The 27,092-nt window shown below is 43.9% G+C and overlaps 1 protein-coding gene across 1 annotated transcript in view; it reads left to right on the forward strand.

Moving 5' to 3' along the window:
- The window catches only part of MEGF11 (multiple EGF like domains 11), a 1,080,387-nt gene that overhangs the window by 784,873 nt on the left and 268,422 nt on the right, over positions 1–27,092 (forward strand). Inside the window, exons 11-13 of the mRNA XM_082255259.1 lie at positions 18,491–18,611; positions 21,660–21,823; positions 21,931–22,033. Coding sequence (XP_082111385.1) covers positions 18,491–18,611; positions 21,660–21,823; positions 21,931–22,033 — 388 coding nt within the window. The remainder of the gene's footprint in view (positions 1–18,490; positions 18,612–21,659; positions 21,824–21,930; positions 22,034–27,092) is intronic.

Genomic DNA, 27,092 nt, shown 5'->3' on the forward strand with positions numbered 1-27,092 from the left:
CATTCCACGTTGAGGTGTTATGGAAGCCCAGGTTGCTTTGATAGCGGCTTTCAGCTCATTGTTGGGTCTGGTGTTTCTCATCTTCCTCTTGACAATACCCTACAGATTCTCTATGGGGTTTAGTTCAGGAGAGTTTGCTGACCAGTGATACCATGATCATGTGACCAGGTATTGGTAGTTTTGGCAGTTTTGGCAGTGTGGGCGGTGCCAAGTCCTGCTGGAAAATGAAATCAGCATGACATAAAGCTGGTCAGCAGAGGGAGCCATGAAGTGCTCTAGAATTTCCTGCTAGAGGGCTGAGCTGACTTTGGAATTGATAAAACACAGTGGACCAACACCAGCAGATGACATGGCTGCCCAACTCATCACTGACTGTGGAAACTTCACACTGGACCTCATGCAACTTGGATCTTGTGCCTCCCCACTCCTCCTCCAGACTCTGGGACCTTGATTTCCAAATGAAATGCAAAATTTTCCACAGTCCGTGAAGTTCCACTTTAAAAAAGGAACAAGATGTAAGAAAAGAGGTAGGTCTTCCAATACTTTGCTGAAGAAGTTAATTTGGGACGTTGACTAATAGAAGCAGATTCTGTCTTCATTGCTGATTACTGTACCGTCTGATTAATAGCTCTGAACTTTATTCGGGGACCTGAGACACCGCTGAAATCTCCATCTGCATCGTTCACATTTAATGATCTCAGCAGCGGTTTCTGGCATTTTAGCTAAAACACATTGAGGGATAAAGAGCCGGCAGTTCACACCAAAAAAGATCCTGCATAGAGATAGTTGTAGCGAAATTCTGATTGGATTTATAATTCTTGTGTGGAGCGTCACTTCTGTTACATTTGTAGAAGTCAACTACAGGCAGGCAAATCTATGCAATAAAGGAACGCCCCGACCACCTACCCAATGCCTCTGGGAACGGGGGAGCATGTGACGTCCTCCAAAGCTTGATGCAGTGCTTATGGCCTGCAGCCAATCACTAAGCCAGAGCATGGAGGGGGTGTTAATAAATGTTATTACTATTATTGTTATCATACCGGATTTAGACCTTGCTGCCTCACTGAAAATTAGCGGTGCATCGAAATGAAAATTCCGGTGCCGAAACCGAAAATTCAGGATGTACTTGGCTGAAAAAGAAAACATTTAACTAATGTGGCTGGCGTTTTAGCAATAGGACGCAATTTTGCATTGAAGTCAATAGGGGGTGTTTTTGCATGAAATCTATAGGTGGCGTTTTAGCATTGAAGTCAATGGGATGCCATTTTGCATTAAAGTCGAAAGAAGGGGTGGTTTTTGAATTGAAGTGAATAGGATACAATTTTGCATTGAAGTCAATGGAAAGCGATTTTGCACTAAAGTTAATAGGGGGTGTTTTTGCATTGAAGTCAATGGGATGCAATTTTGCATTAACGTCAATAGGGGGTCGTTTGTGCATTAAAGTCAATAAGACATGATTTTACATTGAAATCAATGGGATTCGATTTTGCATTGAAGTCAATGGGGGCGTTTTTGCATTGAAGTCAATAAGAAATGATTTTGCACTAAAGTTAATAGGGGGCATTTTTGCATTGAAGTCAATGGGATGCAATTTTGCATTAAAGTCAACGGGACACAGCATGCAATTATCAACACCTTTTTTTATCTTTTATCTTTTACCTTTTCTATCAGCAAAACGTTGAAGCAGATTTGCATTGAAGTTAATCGGGGACGTTTTTTTTATTGAAGTCAATAGGGGGGCGTTTTTGCATTGAAGTCAATAGTGGGTCGTTTTTGCTTAGAAGTCAATAGGACACGATTTTGCATTGAAGTCAATAGGATGTGATTTTGCATTGAAGTCGATAGGGGGTGTTTATGCATTGAAGTTGATGGGAAGAGATTTTGCAATGAAGTCAAACAGGGGCGTTTTTGCATTGAAGTCAATGGGACACGATTTTGCATTGAAGTCGGTAGGGGGCGTTTTTGCATTGAAGTAAATGGGATGTGATTTTGTATTGACGTCATTGGGACACGATTTTGCATTTAAGTCAACGGGACACAGCATGCCATTATCGACACCTTTTTTATTTCTATCAGCAAAACGCTGAAGCAGTTTTGCATTGAAGTTAATAGGGGGCCTTTTTGCATTGAAGTCAATGGGATGCGATTTTGCATTAAAGTCAACAGGGGGGGGGGGGGTTGTTTTTGCATTGAAGTCAATAGGACATGATTTTGCATTAAAGTCAATGGGATGTGATTTTGCATTGGAGTCGATAGGGGGTATTTTTGCATTGAAGTTGGATGGGAAGAGATTTTGCAATGAAGTCAAATAAGGGTGTTTTTGCATTTAGGTCAATGGGACGCGATTTTGCATTGACGTCAATAGGACATGATTTTGCATTAAAGTCAATAGGATGTGATTTTGCATTGAAGTCGATAGGGGGTATTTTTGCATTGAAGTTGGATAGGAAGAGATTTTGCAATGAAGTCAAATGGGGGCGTTTTTGCATTTAAGCCAATGAGATGCGATTTTGCATTGAAGAAAGTAGGGGGGGCATTATTGCATTGAAGTCAATAGGACATGTTTTTGCGTTGAAGTCAATGGGACGCGGTTTTGCATTGAAGTCAATGGGACGGGATTTTGCATTGAAGTCGATAAGGTGCGTTTTTGCATTAAAGCCAATAGGACGAGATTTTGCATTGAAAGCAATAGGACACAATTTTGCTTTTAAGTCAACGAGACACAGCATGCCATTATCAACACCTTTTTTATTTCTATTGGCAAAACACCGATAACTCTATTTTCGACGGCCAATATATCAGTGCATCCCTACTAAAAATCAATCTGCAATGGGTTGATTTTCAGAGGTGTCTGGCAGGCAGCGAGGAGGCGATATGTCACCTACTCACCACCAGTTTTAAATCTGTAAAGCTTGCATCACTGTGCTGCAACTGCATCAAATTGGGTTGCAGGGCTGTTGCAGTGTGGCCCTATTCACTTGAATGAGTTGTGTTCACGGAAGTACTGCTCACTGAACACAACAGGGGGTACAACTATTGTCTGCTTTGCTTTGCCTGCTTTACTTTGCTTTGCCTGCTTTACTTTGCTTTGCTTTGCTTTGCCTGCTTTGCTTTGCCTGCTTTACTTTGCTTTGCTTTGCTTTGCCTGCTTTGCTTTGCCTGCTTTGCTTTGCCTGCTTTACTTTGCTTTGCCTGCTTTGCTTTGCCTGCTCTGCTTTGCCTGCTTTGCTTTGCCTGCTTTACTTTGCTTTGCTTTGCTTTGCTTTGCCTGCTTTGCTTTGCAGCCTCGTCATGTGTACAACCCCATCCCGTTGCCTTTGCAGCTTAAAGAATATGTAACCCCAACATTTCATATTCCTGACATGTGGCTGTACTTGTATGAGAAAGTCTCCTGTTCTGTTTGTGCGAAATCCCTGGTGCACCTTCCAGTCCCTCTGCTTTCATATTAAAAACTTCCCACACTATGCAAAGCCTGTTCAGTTTTCTGGCTGTGCCAGTAACTCGGCCTGTTCTCCTTCAATGCTTAAACTTGTGCTGACACCCCCTCCTTGCACAGCCATTCACTGTGAAGACTGATGTTCTGCTGTTTCTCCTCCCCCAGCTCTCGGAGCTCCTTATGCAGCAGAGAACAGAAGGAATGTGATCGCTTTATAACAAAAAAAATGGAAAAAAAATATATGTTGATAATGTTTTTTTTCTATCTATACACAAATGTTTTCCCTTTCATTCTATTTTAAACTAAATGGGTTGTTTTACAAGGTGAGGATTTACATCTACTTTAAAGTGATAATAAACCTTCACTAGTTTAAATGTGTTGGTATCATTATAGTATACTAGCAAATGAACAATATTTTTTACTTTCTGCTATAAAACATATCAAATTAAAAAAAAAAATAAAAATCAAATTTCTTTATAAATTTTATAAATGTATTCTGCTCCATTCTTTTGGTTAAATAAATCACAATAGGCGTATATTCATTGGTTTGCCCAAAAATTATAGCGTCTACCAACTATGGGATATATACTAGAATTGTTTTTTATACTAGTAATGGCAGCAATCACCGACTTAAAGCAGGACTGCAATATTGCAGAGAACAATCTGAGACTAACTGACACTTTGTCGAAATCGATGACACTAATACAGTGATCAGTGCTAAAAATATGCACTGTCACTGTACTAATGACACTGACTGGAAAGGGGTTAAACATCTAGGGCAGGGGCGGGGAACCTTTTTTCTGCCAGGGGCCATTTGGGTATTTATAAAATCATTCGGGGGCCGGACAAACTTATCAACTTAAAAATGTGCCTGTTATATTTGGTCAAAAATTGAATTAACTCGCCCCTAATGTGATGGCTGCAACTGCTTCTCTTTGGTGAGGTGTGTGATGTTAGCTGGTATTGATGATGTTGCTACTCGCAACTGGTTTTCTAGGTTTGCGTCGGTCAGTCTGGAGCGCAGTCGACTTTGTGGTGGTAAGTTTTGAAAAGAACTGCTGACGGGTACTGCTGGTGGGTACAGCTGGCTGGTACTGCTGGCTCAGGCTGGTACTACTGGCTTGTACTATGCTGTGGGTACTGCTGGCTGGTACTGCTGGCTCAGGCTGGTACTGCTGGCTGGTACTGCTGTGGGTACTGCGCTGTAGGTACTGCTGGCTGGTACTGTTGTGGGTACTGCTGACTCTGGCTGGTACTGCTGTGGGTACTACTGGTTCTGCTGTGGGTACTGCTGGCTCTGGCTGATACTGCTGGCTCTGGCTTATACTGCTGTGGGTACTGCTGGCTCTGGCTGGTACAGCTTTGTGTGCTGCTGGCGGTAAATGCTGGCTAGCAGCGGCGCCGCGCTGGAGGAAGAGGCGATGTTTCCTGTATTGGTCACAGGTGGAGTGCATTTGATAGAACTATACAGGAAGCATTGGCGCCGTTCTGACAGATCAGGTGAGAGACACAGACTGAGCTGCCCGGGGGGCCGGACCAAATGACTTTGAGGGCCGCATACGGCCCCCGGGACGTAGGTTCCCCACCCCTGATTTAGGGCAATCAAAGGGTTAACTGTGCACCTAACCAGTGTTTATGTTATGCTTTCACTAAGGGATGTGCTTTGCAGGGAAACAAAATCCACCACATCCCCGCTGACAGGACGGAGCTCTGCATTGTTCACATAGGACTAATCAGAGCAGAAGCAGCGCTTCCTCTTACCAGAAAATGCAGAATCACATATATATTTGTGATATTGCACAAACAGCTGCCCTGTAGCAGTAAATCTGGGGCAGTCGGCAACTGGTTATTTTCTTTATTATTGTTATTATTTTATTTTATTATTATTTATTTATTTTTATCTAGCGCTGAAAGAATTCATGCACTGAAAGAGAATCAGTGCTTACAATTCACCTTGTACCTTTAGAACCACTTTTCCATGTTATATCCACCTAAGGGCCAGATTCAATGTACAGTGCCTTGCGAAAGTATTCGGCCCCCCTTGAACTTTGCGACCTTTTGCCACATTTCAGGCTTCAAACATAAAGATATAAAACTGTAATTTTTTGTGAAGAATCAACAAGTGGGACACAATCATGAAGTGAAACAAAATTAATTGGATATTTAAAACTTTTTTAACAAATAAAAAACTGAAAAATTGGGCGTGCAAAATTATTCAGCCCCTTTACTTTCAGTGCAGCAAACTCTCTCCAGAAGTTCAGTGAGGATCTCTGAATGATCCAATGTTGACCTAAATGACTAATGATGATAAATAGAATCAACCTGTGTGTAATCAAGTCTCCGTATAAATGCACCTGCACTGTGATAGTCTCAGAGAGAGCATCATGAAGAGCAAGGAACACACCAGGCAGGTCCGAGATACTGTTGTGGAGAAGTTTAAAGCCGGATTTGGATACAAAAAGATTTCCCAAGCTTTAAACATCCCAAGGAGCACTGTGCAAGCGATAATATTGAAATGGAAGGAGTATCAGACCACTGCAAATCTACGAAGACCTGGCCGTCCCTCTAAACTTTCAGCTCATACAAGGAGAAGACTGATCAGAGATGCAGCCAAGAGGCCCATGATCACTCTGCATGAACTGCAGAGATCTACAGCTGAGGTGGGAGACTCTGTCCATAGGACAACAATCAGTCGTATACTGCACAAATCTGCCCTTTATGGAAGAGTGGCAAGAAGAAAGCCATTTCTTAAAGATATCCATAAAAAGTGTCGTTTAAAGTTTGCCACAAGCCACCTGGGAGACACCAAACATGTGGAAGAAGGTTCTCTGGTCAGATGAAACCAAAAATCAAACTTTTTGGCAACAATGCAAAACGTTATGTTTGGCGTAAAAGCAACACAGCTCATCACCCTGAACACACTATCCCCACTGTCAAACATGGTGGTGGCAGCATCATGGTTTGGGCCTGCTTTTCTTCAGCAGGGACAGGGAAGATGGTTAAAATTGATGGGAAGATGGATGGAGCCAAATACAGGACCATTCTGGAAGAAAACCTGATGGAGTCTGCAAAAGACCTGAGACTGGGACGGAGATTTGTCTTCCAACAAGACAATTATCCAAAACATAAAGCAAAATCTACAATGGAATGGTTCACAAATAAACATATCCAGGTGTTAGAATGGACAAGTCAAAGTCCAGACCTGAATCCAATCGAGAATCTGTGGAAAGAACTGAAAACTGCTGTTCACAAACGCTCTCCATCCAACCTCACTGAGCTCGAGCTGTTTTGCAAGGAGGAATGGGCAAAAATTTCAGTCTCTCGATGTGCAAAACTGATAGAGACATACCCCAAGCGACTTACAGCTGTAATCCCAGCACAAGGTGGCTCTACAAAGTATTAACTTAAGGGGGCTGAATAATTTTGCACGCCCAATTTTTCAGTTTTTATTTGTTAAAAAAGTTTGAAATATCCAATAAATTTTGTTCCACTTCAGGATTGTGTCCCACTTGTTGTTGATTCTTCACAAAAAATTACAGTTTTATATCTTTATGTTTGAAGCCTGAAATGTGGCAAAAGGTTGCAAAGTTCAAGGGGGCCGAATACTTTCGCAAGGCACTATATGTGAATGCATGGAAGGCCGCATTCACCTGCTAATAAATATAGATAACATTACATAGCCCCCATACCTCTGGCCCCCTTTACTATACACAGCTCCCTGCACCTCTGGACCCCTATGCATTAGACAGCCCCCGCACCTCTGGGCCAATTTGAATTACACAGCCCCCGCACCTCTATCCCCCTTTACATTACACAGCCCGATGCACCTCTGGAAGCCCTTTACATTACACTGTCCCGCACCTCTGGACCATTTACATTACACAGTTCCCTGCACCTCTGGACCTCTATGCATTACACAGCCCTCGCACCTCTGGACCACTTACATTACACAGTTCCCTGCACCTCTGGACCCCTATGCATTACACAGCCCCCGCACCTCTGGGCCAATTTGAATTACACAGCCCTCGCACCTCTGGCCCCCTTTACATTACACAGCCCCCTGCACCTCTGGACCACTTACATTACACATTCCCCTCACCTCTGGACCTCTTTACATTACACAGCCCCCACACCTCTGGACCCCTTTACATTACACAGCCCTCGCACCTCTGGCCCCCTTTACGTTACACAGCCCATTGTACCTCTGAACCCCTTTACATTACACAGCCCTCACACCTCTGGAATCCTATGCATTACACAGCCTTGGCACCTCTGACCCCCTTTACATTGCATAGACCCTGCCCTTCGGACTCATATGCATTACACAGCCTCGGCACCTCTGGTCCCTTTTAAATTGCACAGACCCTGCACCTCTGGACCCCTGACATTACAATGCCCCGCACCTCTGGCCCCCTTTACATTACACAGCTCTCACACCTCTGCAGTGGCGTAGCGTGGGTTGTCAGCACCCGGGGCAAGGCAAGTAATTTGCGCCCCCTAAGCCGCGGGATTTTAGCACTCGAGTCTCTTCCACTAGATTAGTTAAAGAAACCCTTACCCCCTAAGCACATGTATTGTTTGTTATGAAAATACTGATGTAATTAAAGTAAAATGCATCTAAATACAAGTTTGAATGACCAGCGTGCCCCCTTTCAAAGTAAAATGACCCTAAATACAAGTTTGAATGACCAGCGTGCCCCCTTTCAATGCAGAGAGACCAGCGTGTCCCCTTTCAATGCAGAATGACCAGCGTGCTCCCTTTCAATGCAGAGAGACCAGCACGCCCCCTTTCAATGCAGAGAGACCAGCGTGTCCCCTTTCAATGCAGAATGACCAGCGTGCCCCCTTTCAATGCAGAGAGACCAGCGTGCCCCCTTTCAATGCAGAGAGACCAACATGCCCCCTTTCAATGCAGAATGACCAGCGTGCCCCCTTTCAATGCAGAATGACCAGCGTGCCCCCTTTCAATGCAGAGAGACCAGCTTGCCCCCATTCAATGCAGAGAGACCAGCGCACCCCCTTTCAATGCAGAATGACCAGCGTGCCCCCTTTCAATGCAGAATGACCAGTGTGCCCCCTTTCAATGCAGAGAGACCAGCGTGCCCCCTTTCAATGCAGAATTACCAGCGTGCCCCCATTCAATGCAGAGAGACCAGCGTGCCCCCATTCAATGCACAATGACCAGCGTGCCCCCATTCAATGCAGAGAGAACAGCGTGCCCCCTTTCAATGCAGAATGACCAGGGTGCCCCCTTTCAATGCAGAATGACCAGCGTGCCCCCTTTCAATGCAGAGAGACTAGCGTGCCCCCTTTCAATGCAGAATGACCAGCGTGCCCCCATTCAATGCAGAGAGACCAGCGTGCCCCCATTCAATGCACAATGACCAGCATGCCCCCAGTCAATGCAGAGAGAACAGCGTGCCCCCTTTCAATGCAGAATGACCAGTGTGCCCCCTTTAAATGCAGAGAGACCAGCGTGCCCCCTTTCAATGCAGAGAGATCAGCGTGCCACCTTTCAATGCAGAATGACCAGTGTGCCCCCATTCAATGCAGAGAGACCAGCGTGCCCCCTTTAAATGCAGAGAGACCAGCATGCCCCCTTTCAATGCAAAGTGACCAGCGTGCCCCCTTTCAATGCAGACAGACCAGCGTGCCCCCTTCAATGCAAAGAGACTTACCTGCAGTGGCGGCTTCTCCTCAGTTCCCCGCGTTTCCTCGAGTCCTCCCCGTCTCGGACCCGCTTCCTGATTGGCCAGGAGGAGGATCCATGTGACAATAGTGAATTTTCATTCGCTATTGTCACACAATGGGTGGGCTCGGGGCGCACTGCTCTGCGCCCCGGGTCCACCCTTTTTTGAAGCCTATTAGAGCCTCTGGCTCTAATCAGGTGATTAAAAAAAAAAACCCACTCTGTGACAGCGCCAGGCTGCTGACTCACTGCTAAACTGACTGAGTAGTGAGGAGAGGCGGCATAGGCAGGGCTTGGTTTGCAACGCCACCCCACCCTACACCAATGGACAGGTGAGGCACAGTCCAGCCCCTCCCCGCCCCGCCCCGCCCCGCCATTTTCAGCCATAGGGCGGCCGCGCTGGACATCTCCCAGCCTAAAGATAGAGGCAGCCACAGACAGTTTGTGAACCGTGTATGTCATAGTCAGACAGACAGAGTGACACTGCGGATGCGCCCCCCCCCAGATGTTGCGCCCAGTGCGGCCCGCCCCCCCTGCACCCCCCAAGCTACGCCACTGCACCTCTGGCCCCCTTTACATTATGCAGCCCCCTGCACCTCTGGACCCCTTTACAATACACAGCCCTCACAACTCCTGACCCCTATGCAGTACACAATCCCTGCACCTCTGGCCCCCTTTACATTACACATCCCCTGCACCTCTGGACCTCTTACATTACACAGCCCCGCACCTCTGAACCTCTTTGCATTACACAGCCCCTGCACCTCTGGCCCCCTTTACATTACACAGCTCTCGCACCTCTGGCCCCCTTTACATTACGCAGCCCCCACAACTCTGGACCCCTATGCAGTACACAGCCCCTGCACCTCTGGCCCCCTTTACATTACAAAGCCTCTGCACCTCTGGACCTCTTACATTACAGGGCCCCGCACCTCTGGATTCCTTTACATTACACAGCCCCCGGCACCTCTGGACCCCTTTACATTACACAACCCCCGCCCCTCTGGATCCCTTTACCTTACACAGCCCCCATACCTCTGGACCCCTTTGCATTACACAGTCCCCCTGCATATTAAACTGCCCCCCTGCACATCACACAGCCCCCCACCCCTCCTAGCCCCCCCCCTACATATTACACAACTTCCCCTGCTAATAAAAATAATGAATAAAATGCCTGTGATTTATTAATAAAATGCCGCTATATAGCTGATTTCTCATCGCCTCCCGACACTCGCATGACCGGCCAGCTCTCCTCTTATCCTACCCTCCCTGCTGACATCGGCGGGGGACTTTCAGCCCCTCCCACTCTAGCTGTCAGATCAGGAGAGAGGAGAGCTGGCCAGTCACATGAGCGTCGAGCAGTGCTTGGAAATTGGGTATATAACAGCATTTTATTATTAAAGGACGGGCACTGAGACACTTGTCATTATCAAGACGGGCCGGACATTTAGCAGCGGCGGGCCGGATGCGATCTAGATTATTAAAAAGTGGAAATTATTTCCCCAGGATGGTCCACAGGCGGCTCCTTAACCATATAGCTAGACCAGGTATCAACACATTTCAAAAGGTATCACAATTTCTTAAAATTGGGTTACACTGCAACCAAAGGTATATAGTAAAAGGCAAGGGTGACCAGCGCTATGGAGTATGAGGTAGAACAGTGTAAAACGGGTGCAAAGGTGTAAGCAGCCAACAACCAAACCCCGAAGGGTTAAAGATAAAGTGAAATGAGCAAAGGGGGTTGAAACGGCGCTACCTGAAAAGTGATTGAGTGCTGATTGTAGTGCAATAGTGTACAGATGCCCTTTAAAAAGGGGGGGTGACACCGGCAAATAATAAATATGTGAATACTGATTATATTTTCAAAGGGTTAAAAACCACACATTTCCTTATCAGTAACCACAACCGATATGATCTGTTAGTGTGTGGTGAGTTTTATCTGTAAATAATAATAGTGCCAAACAAGTGAGCAAATATTATAGTGAGTTTATTCCAATAGTGATACAGTGTAATTCGAACAATATATAATATATAAATCCCTGGTAGTGAAGTGATGGATATATGTAACAAAAGTGAATACTGAAGTGTGTATTCCTTAGAGGTGTAGGTGCTGTAGTACACCCGATGACCACTAGGTGAGGTATATACGACCTGTTCACATGAAGTGGTCCCAAGAGGGGTAGATCGTGGGGAAGTGACGTAATGACGCAATGGACCCGCCCTACGTGTTTCGTCAGAGGAAGTCTGCTGAAACGGCCGCTCCAGCAGACGTCCTCTGACGAAACGCGTAGGGCGGGTCCATTGCGTCATTACGTCACTTCCGGTCTCGGACTTGGCAGCCGTGGAACGCGGAAGCTTCCCGGCGTTGCTCTACACTGATCCGAGGCAGCTTCACCGTGAGTTATTACTACTTCCTATATTGGCATAACTTTGCAAACTACTTGATGGGGCTCCCCTCTCCTTTCTTTTCGTGAGATTACCAGTCGGTGCCTTGCTGGATAAAGAGAGGACCCCACGATCTACCCCTCTTGGACCACTTCATGTGAACAGGTCGTATATACCTCACCTAGTGGTCATCGGGGGTACTACAGCACCTACACCTCTAAGGAATACAGCACTATTGGAATAAACCCACTATAATATTTTCTCACTTGTTTGGCACTATTATTATTTACAGATAAAACTCACCACACACTAACAGATCATATCGGTTGTGGTTACTGATAAGGAAATGTGTGGTTTTTAACCCTTTGAAAATATAATCAGTATTCACATATTTATTATTTGCCGGTGTCACCCCCCCTTTTTAAAGGGCATCTGCACACTATTGTACTACAATCAGCACTCAATCACTTTTCAGGTAGCGCCGTTTCAACCCCCTTTGCACATTTCACAAAGGTATATAGTATATCACTGCCAAGCATGGTTTCTCTTCCGCTCTTGTTTTTAATTTTATATGAAGGGGTTTTATAGAGAATCTGTATGGGATACAATGTATAGTGTAGACATGAAATGATGAGAAAACGGATGAGAAGAGGAAGGGGGTGCTGGTATTGGTATTACTTTTTTGCTATTTATTTTTCACAAAATCTATTTTATGCTTCCCTTCCCAATGCACCAACTATGTATTAAAGATATACGATAGTTAAAGTTTTGTGCAGTTAAAATGAACTGGAGCTTGACTGGATTACCAAAGTAAATACCATTATGGAAACCAAATGTTGGTCTCAGAGAGACCAATATGATACATTTTAGGCAATTTGGTGTTTTGCTTCGTATCTTTTAAAGTCACTTTGCGGTTAAAGCAAGGAAGCAGAAACCTCTGTAGAAGATATGTGCTTTTACTAAAGTACCTACAATTGTAGGAAAACAATAAAATGCATACAAAGTACAGTAAGAGCCGGTTCACATAGGCGCGACCCGACTTGCCGGGACGACCTGTGAAGTCGCGGTGCACAGCTCGCACCGCGACCTCGGAGCGGCATGCACGGACTTTATATCATTGAAGTCAATGCAGGTCGCTCCAGGTCGCCCCAAAGTAGTACAGGACCCTTTTTCTAAGTGTCGCTCCTATTAGAACGGGTCCTGTGCTAATCTATGGCAGGCAACCCACGGCGACTTGTCAGGCGACCAGGTCCCCTGACAAGTCGCCCCAGTGTGAACGTGGTCTAAAACCCAGTAACTTGGTTTGAGAGCGTTTTGCAAGACAAGCTAATTTTTTTATAAATTTTGACTTGATGAACAAGTGATGGGTTGATATACAAGTAGCGTCACGTCAGAACTGAGTATAAAAGAGAAGGGAGGCGCCTCTAAGTGTAGCAATATAGTTACATTTAATGAAGGTTCAACATTTAGCAACTCACATGGTTGATGATTAAAAGAGGCGCATCTAAGTATGCCGGTGTTCCGTGAGAAAAACCTACCCCATGAGAAATGCATACCCACGTCACTTCCTGTGAGGAACAGCTGAGCAGCGTCGCAGTGCGCATGCTCACAGCCCCGGATACGCAATGGAACAGCTGAGGAGTTTACTAGTGCGCATGCTCGGAGGGTATGAAATGATCACGGCAGTGTGTGTAACGCGGCGGTTACATTAAAACAGCTCGGCTGCAATATGAGTCATCTCCGCTCCTGTCCCTGTCACTTCCCTGATCTTGGCTACTAAATATAAAAGCGGCTCTCGGCTCGGTGATTTATCTTTCCATACACCCGCCGCCGGTTTTATATTTACTAGCCCAGATCAGGGAAGTGACAGGGACAGGAGCGGAGATGACTCATATTGCAGCCGAGCTGTTTTACTGTAAACGCCACAACAGCTGAGGCGGTGTAACGTTACACAGTGCCGTGAAAAATCCATACCCTCCGAGCATGCGCACTAGTCAGCTCCTCAGCTGTTCAATGACGTAGTGGTGACGTAGGTGCACCGGAAGTGACGTGGGTATGCATTTCTCACGGGTAGGTTTTTTTCACGGAACACCGGCATCCGGGGTAAAGCTGTCCACATAGACCGTCCTCCTTCATCAATGTTGAACCTTCATTAAGCGCCCATTCAGACTGACGCGACACGATTTTGTGGGGCGACCTGTGAAGTGGCGGTACACAGCGTGCACCGCGACTTCGGCGAGACTTGCACGGACTTCATATAATTGAAGAAGTCAATGCAAGTCGCCTCCAGGTCGCCCCAAAGTAGTACAGGACCCTTTTTTCAAAGTCGGAGCGACTCAATGGCGAGCGACCCACCGCGACTTGTCAGTCGCGCTAGTGTGAATGGACTCTTAATGTAACCATATTGCTACACTTAGAGGCTCCTCTCTTCTCTTTTATACTCAGATGTGACATGACGCTACTTGTATATCAACACATCACTCGTTAATCTAGTCAAAATGTAAAAAAAAAAATAATTATAATGTTGCAAAACGCTCTCAGACCAAGTTACTCTCAATCCAAGGTGTTACTGTATATTAAAACACTTAACTTGAGGTAAAGAGGAGTTCCGCCTCCCCCCCCCCCCCCCCCACGAAAAAAATTAAAAGTCAGCAGCTACAAATACTGTAGCTGCTTATTTTTAATTTTCGGACACTTACCTGTCCAGGGATCCCGCGATGTCGGCACCCCAAGCCCATTTTCAGATCAGCTCTCAGGTGCTGCCGCTGTCATTCGTGGTAATGGAAACCGGCAGTGAAGCCTTTAAGTTGCACCCGAAAATGTAAACGGTGTTCAAACCACACATGTGAGGTATCGCCGTGATAGTTAGAAAGAGAGCAATGATTCTAGCTCTAGACCTCCTCTGTAACTATAAACTGGTAATCTGTAAAAAAATTTTAAAGTGCCTCCTATGGAGATTTTTAATTACCATAGTTTGTTGGCATTCCACGAGCGTGCGCAATTTTAACCACTTAAGGACCGGAAGGTTTTACCCCCTTAATGACCAGGCCATTTTTTTGCGAATCGGCACTGCGTTACTTTAACGGACAATTTTGCGGTCGCGTGACGATGTACCTAAATTAAATTAAATATCCTTTTATTCCCATGAATAGAGCTTTCTTTTGGTGGTATTTGATTACCTGTGCGATTTTTATTTTTTGCACTATAAACAAGAAAAAGCGACAATTTAAAAAAAAAAAAAAACATATTTTTGACTTTGTGCTATATGACATTCCCAATAAAAAAAAAAATCAAATGTTTTCATCATTTTAGGCCAAATTGTATTCTGCTACATATTTTTAGTTAAAAAAAATTCCAATAGGTGTATATTGATTGGTTTGCGCAAAAGTTATCACGTCAACAAACTAGGAGAAAGATTTACGTCATTTTTATTGATTTATTTATTTATTTTACTAGTAATGGCGGCGATCAGCGATTTTTAGCGGGACTGCGACATTGCAGAGGACAGAACGGACAACTAACTGACATTTTTGACACTTTTGGGGGGACCAGTGACATTACTACAGTAATCAGTGCTAAAAATATGCACTGTTACTGTATTAATGACCCTGACAGGGAAGGGATTAACACCAGGGGCGATCAAAGGCTTAAATGTGTCCCTAGGGGGTGCTTTCTAACTGTGAGGGGGATGGGCTTATGGAATCAACACAGAGACCTGTGATCCTAAATAGGAGGAACACAGGAGCCCTGTGTTGATTGCTGACAGAGCTACCGTCTGCCGTGTTTGTAACGGTAGACCGCCGCTCTGTCTTCCCGTGGAGTGATCGCGGGTGCCCAGCAGCAATCGCTGCCGCTGGCTCCGCAGATCAGCTTCCCCTTCTGCAAATCAACGAGGAGGAGGAGCGACGTATGGGTACGGCGATTCCATATTTTATAAAAATAAGAAATGCAGCGCTAAAAAACTCATATGTGTTCACATACACCAGGAGATCCTAGAGAAAGTGGCACAGGACAGAAAATAAACATTCATAAAAAGTCCATAGATTATAGGGGACACCCAGGGTGCAGGGCAGGCTGAACTGCAGGTGAACTGATAATCCTCCACCCACACCACAGCACACCAGGCCTCTTACCCCAAGATATGGACCACTAGATCATAGGTGGTCACACAAGCATTTCAGCAATCCTCTGACTTGTCTTTGCTCATTAGTAATAAAGAACGAATGGATCCTGTAGGCCCCTCTATGTTAAATCTCTCCACAGGTCACATGAATCAAAATGAGAAAGATTTCGGATATTGGGGAACTGGAGAAAGTGCAGAGAAGAGCAACCAAACTAATAAGAGGCATGGAGGAGCTCAGCAATGAGAAAAGATTAGAGGAACTGAATTTATTCTCTCTTGAGAAGAGGAGATTAAGGGGGGATATGATCACCATGTATAAATACATAAGGGGGGATTTGATCACCATGTATAAATACATAAGGGGTCCTTATAGTGAACTTGGTGTAGAGTTATTCACTTTAAGGTCATCACAGAGGACAAGGGGGCACTCTTGATGTCTGGAGGAAAAGAGATTTTGTCTCCAAATACGGAAAGGTTTCTTAACCGTAAAAGCTGTGAAAATGTGGAATAGACTCCCTCCAGAGGTGGTTCTGGCCAGCTCACTAGATTGCTTAAAAAAGGTCTGGATTCTTTCCTAGGTGTACATAATATAACTGATTACTAATATTTATAGGTAAAGTTGATCCAGGGAGTATCTAAATGCATCTCGGGGATCAGGAAGGAATTTTTTCCCCTGCTGTAGTAAATTGGATCATGCCTTGCTGGGGTTTTTCGCCTTCCTCTGGATCAACTGTGGGTATAGGATTGCGTATATGAGATTGTATGGTTGTGTTTTCTTTTTTTGTTTTTTGGTTGATCTACATGGACTTGTGTCTTTTTTTTCAACCTGACTAACTATGTAACTATACTATGTAAGAACAATTCCTCATGGTGCAGTATATCAAAAATGATCAGGAATTCTATTGTAGTTAGATCAAGAATATTCACATAAAACCATATAAAACAAGCCTGTAATACAGTGGAAAAATGATCAAGATGGCAGCAGTCTGCAGGTGTTTGTAAAGGGACATGCGGTAACCATAATCCACCCTTACGTGTTTCGTCCAATCAGAACGTTGTCTGCATAAAACAAAATCTTTCATATTTTACCAAAAAATTGGGCTAACTTTACTGAGTTTTTTTATTTTTTTAATTCATTAAAGTGTATTTCTTCCCAAAAAAAAAAATTGTGTTTGAAAGACCACTGCGCAAATACAGTATGACATAAAATATTGTAACGACTGCCATTTTATTCTCTAGGTCTCAGCTGAAAGAAGAAATGTGTGTGTGTGTATATATATATATATATATATATATATATATATATGTAAATATATATATATATATATACATATTAGAGCTGCACAAATAAATCGTATGAAAATCGCGATCTCGATTCACCCCCCCTGACGATCTAAACCTGACATATTCTCCATTCTTTGCATAGCTGAGGGAGCAGAGAAAACAGCTGTGGAAAACTCCCAGTAACTATAAACAAAATGATTACATTGTATCTTTCTTCCCGCAAACGCCTATCAGCATTAAGTCTCCCAGTAACTATAAACAAAATGATTACATTGTATCTTTTCCTTCCCTCTGCCAGGGAGAAAGGAACTTTAACCTCTTAAAGACTGGACCTTTCTCTGACACTTGTTGCTTGCAAGTTAAAATCAGTTTTTTTTGCTAGAAAAGTACTTAGAACCCCCCAAACATTTTATATATTTTTTTAGCAGAGACCCTACAGAATAAAATGGCGATTGTTGTAATATTTTATGTCACACTGTATTTGCGCAGCAGTCTTTCAAACGCAATTAATAAACTTTAATGAATAAAAAAAAACGTAACAGTAAAGTTATCCCAATTTTTTTTTTTGTTACACAGAGAATCGTGAGAGAATCGTGATCTTTATTCCAAGCTAAAAAATCGTGATTCTCATTTTGGCCAGAATCGTGCAGCTCTAATACATATACATATACATATACATATATATATATATTTATACATATATAATATTTGGGGGTTCCAGGTAATTTTCTAACAAAAAATACAGATTCAAACAAATATCAGAAAAAGGCCTGGGTCAGAAAGTGGCTTTAAAGGGCCGGGAAGTTAAAGTGGAAGCAAACCGTTTTATCTTTTTCAGCCAAGGAAGCTGCCATCTTGGCCCCTGATTGATTAATTGATCTTCAACTGCCATGGTGCTGCACATGTGATCATTTATGACACCAGTCATTGGATGGTTTGACAGTGGTTGAGAGCACAACCAATGTGACAGATAATATTCAAATAAACCTGCGCTAGGTATATACAAATTAAAGTGGTGATGTTCACCAAGTGTAAAACTCAGAAATATGAATAATAATAAAACATCACTTGCCTTAATAAAATGATATGTATATCAATCATAATCAATCGTAAATTTATACGATAAAGTGATCATGTGCAGAAATATGGTATAAGCATAAAATCAATAAAGTGCTAAAGTATTCCAAAAATTTTGGAGCACTTTCAGCATTTTTTGGAATACTTTAGCACTTTATTGATGTTATGCTTATACCATATTTCTGCACATGAACATTTTATTGTATAAATGTGACAGATAGCATTTCCGGCATGCCGGGAATGTCATTGTTTTTTTTTTTAAACTATTAAATCAATTTACTTCCTACTTTAACGATTCCCATAAGATAACCTGTCAGGTCCAGCGCTAGCTTTCCACTTTCCTCAACCATTGAAATGAATGGGCTGCCCTACACGGGAAACGCCGCACCTGTCATTCTCTGCAGAATACTCTGCCAAGCTTTTCTTCGTCATTAGTATAGTGTGAAAGTGAGATTGCTGACCCCTGTCAAATGACCGTGTTATATTCTATTTGCAGGGATCAGACTGTTCAGCTACGTGTCCTTCCGGAACGTTTGGAACTGACTGCTCGTCGGTGTGCAACTGCAAAAACGGTGCAGCCTGCTCCCCGGTGGACGGGTCTTGTATGTGCAGGGAAGGTAAAAGAGTTCAGCAAAATGTATTTCTATCATCAATGTGACCCATACCATTCACCTAAATAATAATAGTCGTGGGTGGCTGCACTTAGCACTGACATCTTTATTGAATAAAACCTGCGCTTTCATAATTGATGTAAAAAGCATTTTTTTTTTTTACTTAATTAACTGAGCATTCGGTTTATTCAGGAAAAGAGTCTGCGCTCCATGCAAGAACAGCGAGATATTACACGGAGAGGACGGGGTCAGATTGACATCTCTGCTGATTACACATTTAACTTGTTCTCTAACTGCTGCCATAATGTAATATCAGTTGCAGCATCATCTTACCCATTATGTTCATCGGTCATTGGAAGCGGAGGATCCCTTTTAATAGGCTTGGCAGCAAAGTAGAGAAAACTACCATTCTTTTTTTTTTTTTTATAAATGATGCAACATGACAGAGTGCACAGTATAATTAAAATAGGCATTGTACCAAATAATGGAACCAGAGAACAGAAATTCTTAGCTGTAACTAGGTGACCCATGTTACCAATAATCTACTTCTCTTTGAACCGGAACACCAGATTATTATTTATTTTCCCCGTAATGCTGGAGTCTAGGTATTGGTCCTTTTTAAATAGGTGCATTGGGATCCCCTTGGAAGTTTGAAATCACTGTAGTGGCCAGAGCTTTAAAGCTGAAGTCTAGGTTTGATCATTTTAAAATACTCTATATTACCAAAAGTATCGGGACGCCTGCCTTTAAATGCACACGAACTTTAATGGCATCACAAGACTTGAGGCCCCATTGTAATTACCAGGCACTAGGTCCCATTGTGATCAGCATGCATGGACCTTGGTCTTTCAATTTTTGGTAGACGATGCAAAGCTAACCCATGAACCACTGTGACTGCAGTCCAACTGTGATCACCAGGCATGAGGTCCCTGTGACAGGAGTCACTTTGGGCATGGGGGTTGTGGACCCCAAATTCTTTTAAAGAGGTTGGGAGGCACCATGTCCAGTCTTGTGTGGCTTTCTTATCTTTAAGTCACCCTGCATCTTGTATGGATGCAGGGTGACCGGGAGGGTGGTGTACACTGAGAATATGGTTTGGACTACTTCAAATGGGACAGTAATATGCATTACCAGTATCTCTCAGGAAATATGGAGATCTATCTTATTCCTATACACTGTAAGGCACAGGAAGTGCAACTCCTAATTTGGGCATCCAGGAACTATGAGAGACACCATGTCTGCTAATCAATGTGTATTAGCTGCAGAGAGAGGGGGGGGGGATTGTTTCCAGCAGCCCCTCCTAAAGAATGTCTACTGATTAACTAAGTGCTTTTGTCTAAAATAGGACAGTATGTTAATTGGGTCTGAGACTATTGATAAGTATGTTAATGAGCTCACCTGGCTGTCTACTAAGGGATGTAATTACACAGTCATTGTTCATGTGGTATTCTCAAAGTGTATATAAATGCTGTGTTTCTTTTAATAAACGAGAAGAAGAGAGTTATTCTCACTTGACCTCAATACGGAGCCTTGTCTCGTACTTGGGGGGGGGGGGGGAATTATTTGTATGGGCTTCATGTATGGTGGATTGGAGTGGTCAATAGCTGTCCTGGTGTTCGGGAGCGGATTATCCTAGACGACTGTAACCCCTTTCATACTTTGGGGTGTCGTTACAGTCCCATTGTGATCACTGTGTATAAGGTATTAAAACAACCATACATGGATCAAAATTCAGCCCGTTCAGCAGGGACTGGCTAAATTTTGGTCCCAGTATGGGCTAGCTGATTGTACACAAGTTGACCTATTGATCAACTTGTGTACAACAAGCCTATTGGCTTTTTCCTTAACTATGCTGGAGGTCGCATTCTAATCATTGTCCATGAGATCCTATTGTTATCAGCCAATATGAGGCCCCATTGCAATCAATGGACATGAGGTCCCATTATGATCACAATGTGTGGACTCCAGTCCTTGTCTTGTACCATATACACTATATTACCAAAAGTATTTGATGGGGCACTATTCCTCCCACTAATACCAATGATGAGGCACTATTATCCCAACTGACATCAATGATGGGGCACTATTCCTCCCACTGATACCAATGATGGGGCACTATTCCTCCCACTGATACCAATGATGGGGCACTATTCCTTCCACTGATACCAATGATGGGGCACTATTCCTCCCACTGATACCAATGATGGGGCACTATTCCTTCCACTGATACCAATGATGGGACACTATTCCTCCCACTGATACCAATGATGGGGCACTATTCCTCCCACTAACACCAATGATGGGGCACTATTCCTTCCACTAATACCAATGAGGGGACACTATTCCTCCCACTAACACCAATGATGAAGCACTATTCCTCTCACTGATACCAATGATGGGACACTATTCCTCCCACTGATACCAATGATGGGACACTATTCCTCCCACTGATACCAATGATGGGGCACTATTCCTCCCACTGATACCAATGATGGGGCACTATTCCTCCCACTGACACCAATGATGGGGCACTATTCCTCCAACTGATACCAATGATGGGGCACTATTCCTCCCACTGATACCAATGATGGGGCACTATTCCTCACACTGACACCAATGATGGAGCACTATTCCTCCCACTGATACCAATGATGGGGCACTATTCCTCCCACTGATACCAATGATGGGGCACTATTCCTCCAAATGTTACCAATGATGGGGCACTATTCCTCCCACTGACACCAATGATGGGGTAATATTCCTCATACTAACACCAATGATGGGGCACTATTCCTCCCACTGACACCAATGATGGGGCACTATTCCTCCCATTGATACCAACAATGGGGAACTATTACTACTGTTTATTCCCACTGACACCAGGACATTTTCTACTGGCCCTTTGTTTAGAAAGTTTGGAGACCCCTTGTTTAGAACATTTGGGTAATGAAAGAACGCATAACACATGCATGAATACTGTGCACCATAAAATAGGTATGTGTGTGTTATGCAATAATACAGATGATATATGAATCCTTTTTTTTTTCTATACAGGTTGGCAAGGGACAGATTGCTCCATTCCTTGTTCAAGCGGCACTTGGGGATTGAGCTGCAATCAGACCTGCCACTGTTTGAATGATGCTTCTTGTAACCCAGTAAATGGTAGCTGCATGTGCATTGCAGGCTGGATGGGAGACATCTGTGAACAACCATGCCCGGTATTAAAATTAACTTTAAATTTACCCGCTCCAATGACTTCCTCCATTTATCTAAATCCTTGTGTGCGCCTGCTGACCCTGCGCCTTCTTTTTTTTTTTTTTCTTAGGAGGAGATGTATGGTCTGAACTGTGCGGAACACTGTGACTGCAGCCATGCCGAGGGATGTGACCCCGTCACCGGTCACTGTCACTGCCTGGCTGGATGGACGGGTAGGTGAAAGATGAAAGGCAGGTTTTTATAGGTTACTGCACTGTTTTATTGCTCTTTACCTTACTAAATAAACCTAATATCATTTTGCATATAGGTCAAGGGGGTTATAGGTAATGGAAATCTTATACCCCTTGCTGTAAGACCCCATTTACATCTGAGCATTTTGTAGCTCAATGTTCCAAAATTCCTCACCATCCAAAATCCATGTGTGTCAATGGTGACTGCTCACATACTGTATGAGTGCTGAGATGCCTACAGCCGGCGCCGGGACAAGGGATGGGCAGGAGGAGCAGCTGTCCTGGGCACTGCGGAGCAAAGGGGCAGAGAATGGACATAAAAGGCCGCTGTTAGAAATCATGGGGCTCCATGCAGCCCTCCTGATGTGGCCCCTCAAGCCCCGCCTACACCCCTTGGCTACATGCACTCATTTTAAAGCATATTTGGGCATTTTTTGGCCCATAGATCAACTTTTCAGGTGTTTTTTTAGACTTTAAATGAGAAGTTGAGGATTTGGTTTCTCAAATATGCTAAATGCTGCATCTGTCACCCGCCAGCTCTTAAACTGAGAACTGAGTGATCAAAGACCGCTGATTGCTCAGTTCTCAAAACGATGTGGAAAGAGCACTCGCGCCAATAAATAGCAATGAACAAATTGAATGAATAAGTGAATAAATTATTAAATGGGACTTCTGCCGCTACAACCCAAAATGGTGTGCAATGAAAGAAATGTAATATGATATTACTAGCAGCGCAATACCTCTGTCAACAGATGCTGAAATGATGATAATGTCACCCCCAAAACCAGGTGATGGTGCAAAAGAACAATGATTGCCCAAAAACTTAATACATGATAAGAGCCGTACATAGTTACATAGTAGGTGAGGTTCAATAAAGACAACAGTCCATTCAGTTCAACCTGTGTAGGTGTGTGTGGCCGTAATCATCTCTCATGAATGTTCTGATCCTTGAGATGTACGTCTAGTAGTCTTTTGAAAGCCACCATACTTCAAGCAGAAACCACCTCTTGTGGTAGAGAATTCCACAATCTTGTAGCCCTAGCAGCAAAGAACCCCCTGCATTGCCTGAGGTTAAAACGCTTCTCCTCTAATCGCATTGTATGTCCTCAAGTCCTCGTGCAATCCTTTCGACTGAATAGCTTTTTTTCTATGCTGATATCACCATTGAGGTATTTATAAGTTGCTATCATGTCCCCTCTCAGATGTCTCTTCTCCAGGGAGAATAAATCAAGCAATTGCAGACGCTCTTCATAATTAAGATCCTCCAATCCCCTAAATAGTTTAGTTGCCCTTCTCTGGACTCTCTCCAGCTCCAACACATCATGAAAGTGTATATATGATACAAAGATACCAATGTATTATAACAAATAAATGTGCTGAGCAACTATTTAAAGTGCGACAAAGAACAAGCAATATATAAAAATGTCCATATAAAGTGCATCAGTAAATGATATTGCAAATACCCATATAAAGTGCATCAAATGAGTAGTAAATAGTGCAAAAAAAATGTGCAAATATATCCTTGTGTAGTGCAATTAACAGCAAGTAAAGTGCAATCAGTGTCCATATAAAGTGCGTATAAATGATTGCTGATAAGTAATAGTCTCTTCAAGATGCTATAATAAGTAGATCCTTTTCCGTATTGCAGTCAATATGGAGTGCTATAGAGAACAGTGATGGTGACACCCTCCATGCTCGTGGAATTTGATAGAAATGCACACTCACCAGAAGTTGTTGACCCCCACTACCATACGGCAAGGAGGTCAAAAATGGCTTAGGACAATGGTCCAGGTCTTTGTGACATCCGTCCGTGCCTGCGTGGTCATGGATGGTCCTAAGAAGAGGTGTGTGGGAACACAAAATGCGGACTCCTCGTGGTGTAGTAGGTTTAGAAGTAACCAAAATTTTATTAAAATGCTCGCATAACATAAAAACGTTGGTGGTACAGTGGAAAAAACGCAAGGAAGCACAAGGATAACACACCGCCAGGGAGTAGTGGGTAACCGGCTATCGCAGCCGAACACAGCCCGCCGCTGCCCGGGACTTCCTGGTGTGTAATAGCGGCTTGTGTTCCAATGCGGGTACCAAAGCAAGGCTATATGCGTACCTGTCAGTCACCAGCTCTCTGCTCTGGGCTGTGGAGGGGATGGGAGCGGACAGCTATGGCTTTCAGGGACTCGCTGAGTGGCTAAGTTGGGTGCCGGTCCAGGGTTGGGGGTGGATCCCGACCATATTGTCCTCCTCTTTTTCCAGCCTGGACCAGCTCTGTAATGTCAGCGCACTGTCTGCTGAAAACAGGTCACAGGAGTGCAGAACTTAACTACTTCAGGTCATCTCCATAGCAGTTTTACTGCTACAGGGTGACACGTACGTATACATGCCTGATCACGTACATATACTAGATCCGGCTCGTCCGGGTAGGGGGCGTGCATGCGTGCCGCCGACAGCTCGATTTGGCTGTGATCACACACAGCGGGAGCCCAGTGACAGCTACCGCAGACTCGATGTCCGCTGCAACCCGCCGATGATCGAGCAGAGAGGCGGATCACCGTACTGACAGGAGGGAAGACATAGATCCTGTGTCTCTGCAAAGCAACGACTAGGATCCATGTCTTCCCCTAGTAAAAGCACCTCCCACAGTTTAGAAAAACACCGGCTAGGCACACAGTTAACCCACAGGATGCGTAACAAGTAGGCAGGTGCAATCTGCTGCGTCCACTGCAGGTGGCGCTGGACCGAAGCTGTACTGCAGCTAAGGAGGAAGTCCATGGTTTCCTCTGGTCCCCTGGAGCAGCGTCTTCCCCTAGTAAAAGCACCTCCCACAGTTTAGAAAAACACCGGCTAGGCACACAGTTAACCCACAGGATGCGTAACAAGTAGGCAGGTGCAATCTGCTGCGTCCACTGCAGGTGGCGCTGGACCGAAGCTGTACTGCAGCTAAGGAGGAAGTCAAGAGAAACTTGATTTCCCCATGGTTTTCTCTGGTCCCCTGGAGCAGAGTCTTCCCCTAGTAAAAGCACCTCCCATAGTTTAGAAAAACACCGGCTAGGCACACAGTTAACCCTTTGATCGCTCTAGATGTTAACTCTTTCCCAGCCAGTGTCATTAGTTCAGTGACAGGGCATATTTTTTAAGCACTGATCACTGTATCCAGTGTAGTGTCACTGGTCCCCAAAAAGTTTCAGTTAGTCTCCGAATGTCCGCCACAATATCGCAGTCCCGCTATAATTCGCTAATCGCCACCATTACTAGTAAAGAAACAAATAAATAAATAAAAATATCCCATAGTTTGTAGATAACTTTTGCACAAACCAATCAATATACACTTTATTGGGGATTTTTTTTTACCAAAAATATGTAGCAAAATACATATTGACCTAAATTGATGAAGAAATTTGATTTTTACATTTTTTGTTGGATATGTTTTAACTGGTTGCCGACCGCCGCACGACTATATACGTCGGCAGTCAGCCCCGGCCAGGCAAAGTGACGTATATATACGTCACTAGCCTGTCACTGGCTTGGGAGCCAATAGCGGGCGAGCGCGCGCCCGCGGAGGCGCGCTCCCGCCCCGGCTTGTTCCCCAGCAAGTCCGTGCGTGTGACCGGCGGACCCGATGTCCGCCGGTCACTCGCCGATCGTCGGTGCAGAGGGAGAAAGGCAGGCGGCTGATGTAAACAAAGCCGCCTGTCATTCTCCCCTGTGTAAGAATAGTGATCATACGGTTCTACTATGTAGGACTGTTGATCTCTGTTCCTACACTTCAAGCCACAGCCAATCACAGTAAGAATTACGCCCCTAGAGACACACATAACCCCTCCCTCTCAAATAAAGTTAACCCCTTCCCTGCCAGTGTCATTTTTACAGTAACAGTGCATATGTATAGCACTGATTACTGCAGTAATGTCACTAGTAACCCCAAAAGTGTCAAAAATGTCAGTCAAGGGTCCGATCTGTCCGCCGCAATGTCGCAGTACCGCAAAAAAAACGCAGATCGCCGTCATTACGCGTTTAAAAAACCCACCAAAAATGACAGAAATCTTTCCCTTCGTTAGTAAACGCGATAACTTTTGCGCAAACCAATCAAAATACGCTTTTTGCAATTTTTTTTACCAAACAGATGTAGCATAAAACAAATTGGCTAAAAATGTTAAAAAATTTTGATTTTTACATTTTTTTTGGGGGGGGGGGGGGAATTTCATATAAAAAAATGTGAAAAATATTGTTGTTTTTGCAAAATTTACGCTCTTTGTTTTTTTTTATAGCGCAAAAAGTAAAAATCGCACAGGTGATCAAATACCACCAAAAGAAAGCTCTGTTTGTGGGGAAAAAAAGGACGTCAAATTCGTTTAGGTACAGCGTCGCACGACCGCGCAATTGTCCGTTAAAGTCACGCAGTAAAAAATCGCAAAAAACCCCCTGGTCAGGAAGGGGGTAAAATCTTCCGGGGCTTAAGTGGTTAAAGCAGAAAGTAAAAAATATATATATATATTTTTTTTTTCAAAACTGTCGCACTTTTTTGTTTATAGCACAAAAAAATAAAAACCGCAGAGGTGATCAAATACCACCAAAAGGAAGCTCTATTTGGTGGGGAAAAAAGGACATAAATTCTATTTGGGTACAGCGTCGCACGACCGCGCAATAGTCAGTTAAATTTACAGTGCTGTGTTGCAAAAAAATGGCCTGGTCACGAAGGGGGGTAAGTCTTCCGACGCTGAAGTGGTTAAGAAGCACAGGACTCTTTTTCACAATTTTTATTGTTTTATTTTTTGAGATCTATAAGTTCAATTGCTTGGTAATACAAATTGCTAATCAGCCAATCACATGGCAGCAATGCATTTAGGCATCTAGATGTGGTGAAGACTGAGCATCAGAAATGGGGAAGAAAGGGGATTTAGGTGACTTTGAACGTGGCATGGTTGTTGGTGCCAGGAGGGCTGGTTTAAGTATTTCCCGTAACTGCTGATCTGCTGGGATTTTCACACACAACCATCTCTCGGGTTTACAGAGTATGGTGGGAAAAAGAGAAAATATCCAGTAA

This window comes from Pelophylax lessonae (assembly GCF_965119305.1).
Source record: "Pelophylax lessonae genome assembly, chromosome: 4".
Lineage (NCBI taxonomy): Eukaryota > Metazoa > Chordata > Amphibia > Anura > Ranidae > Pelophylax > Pelophylax lessonae.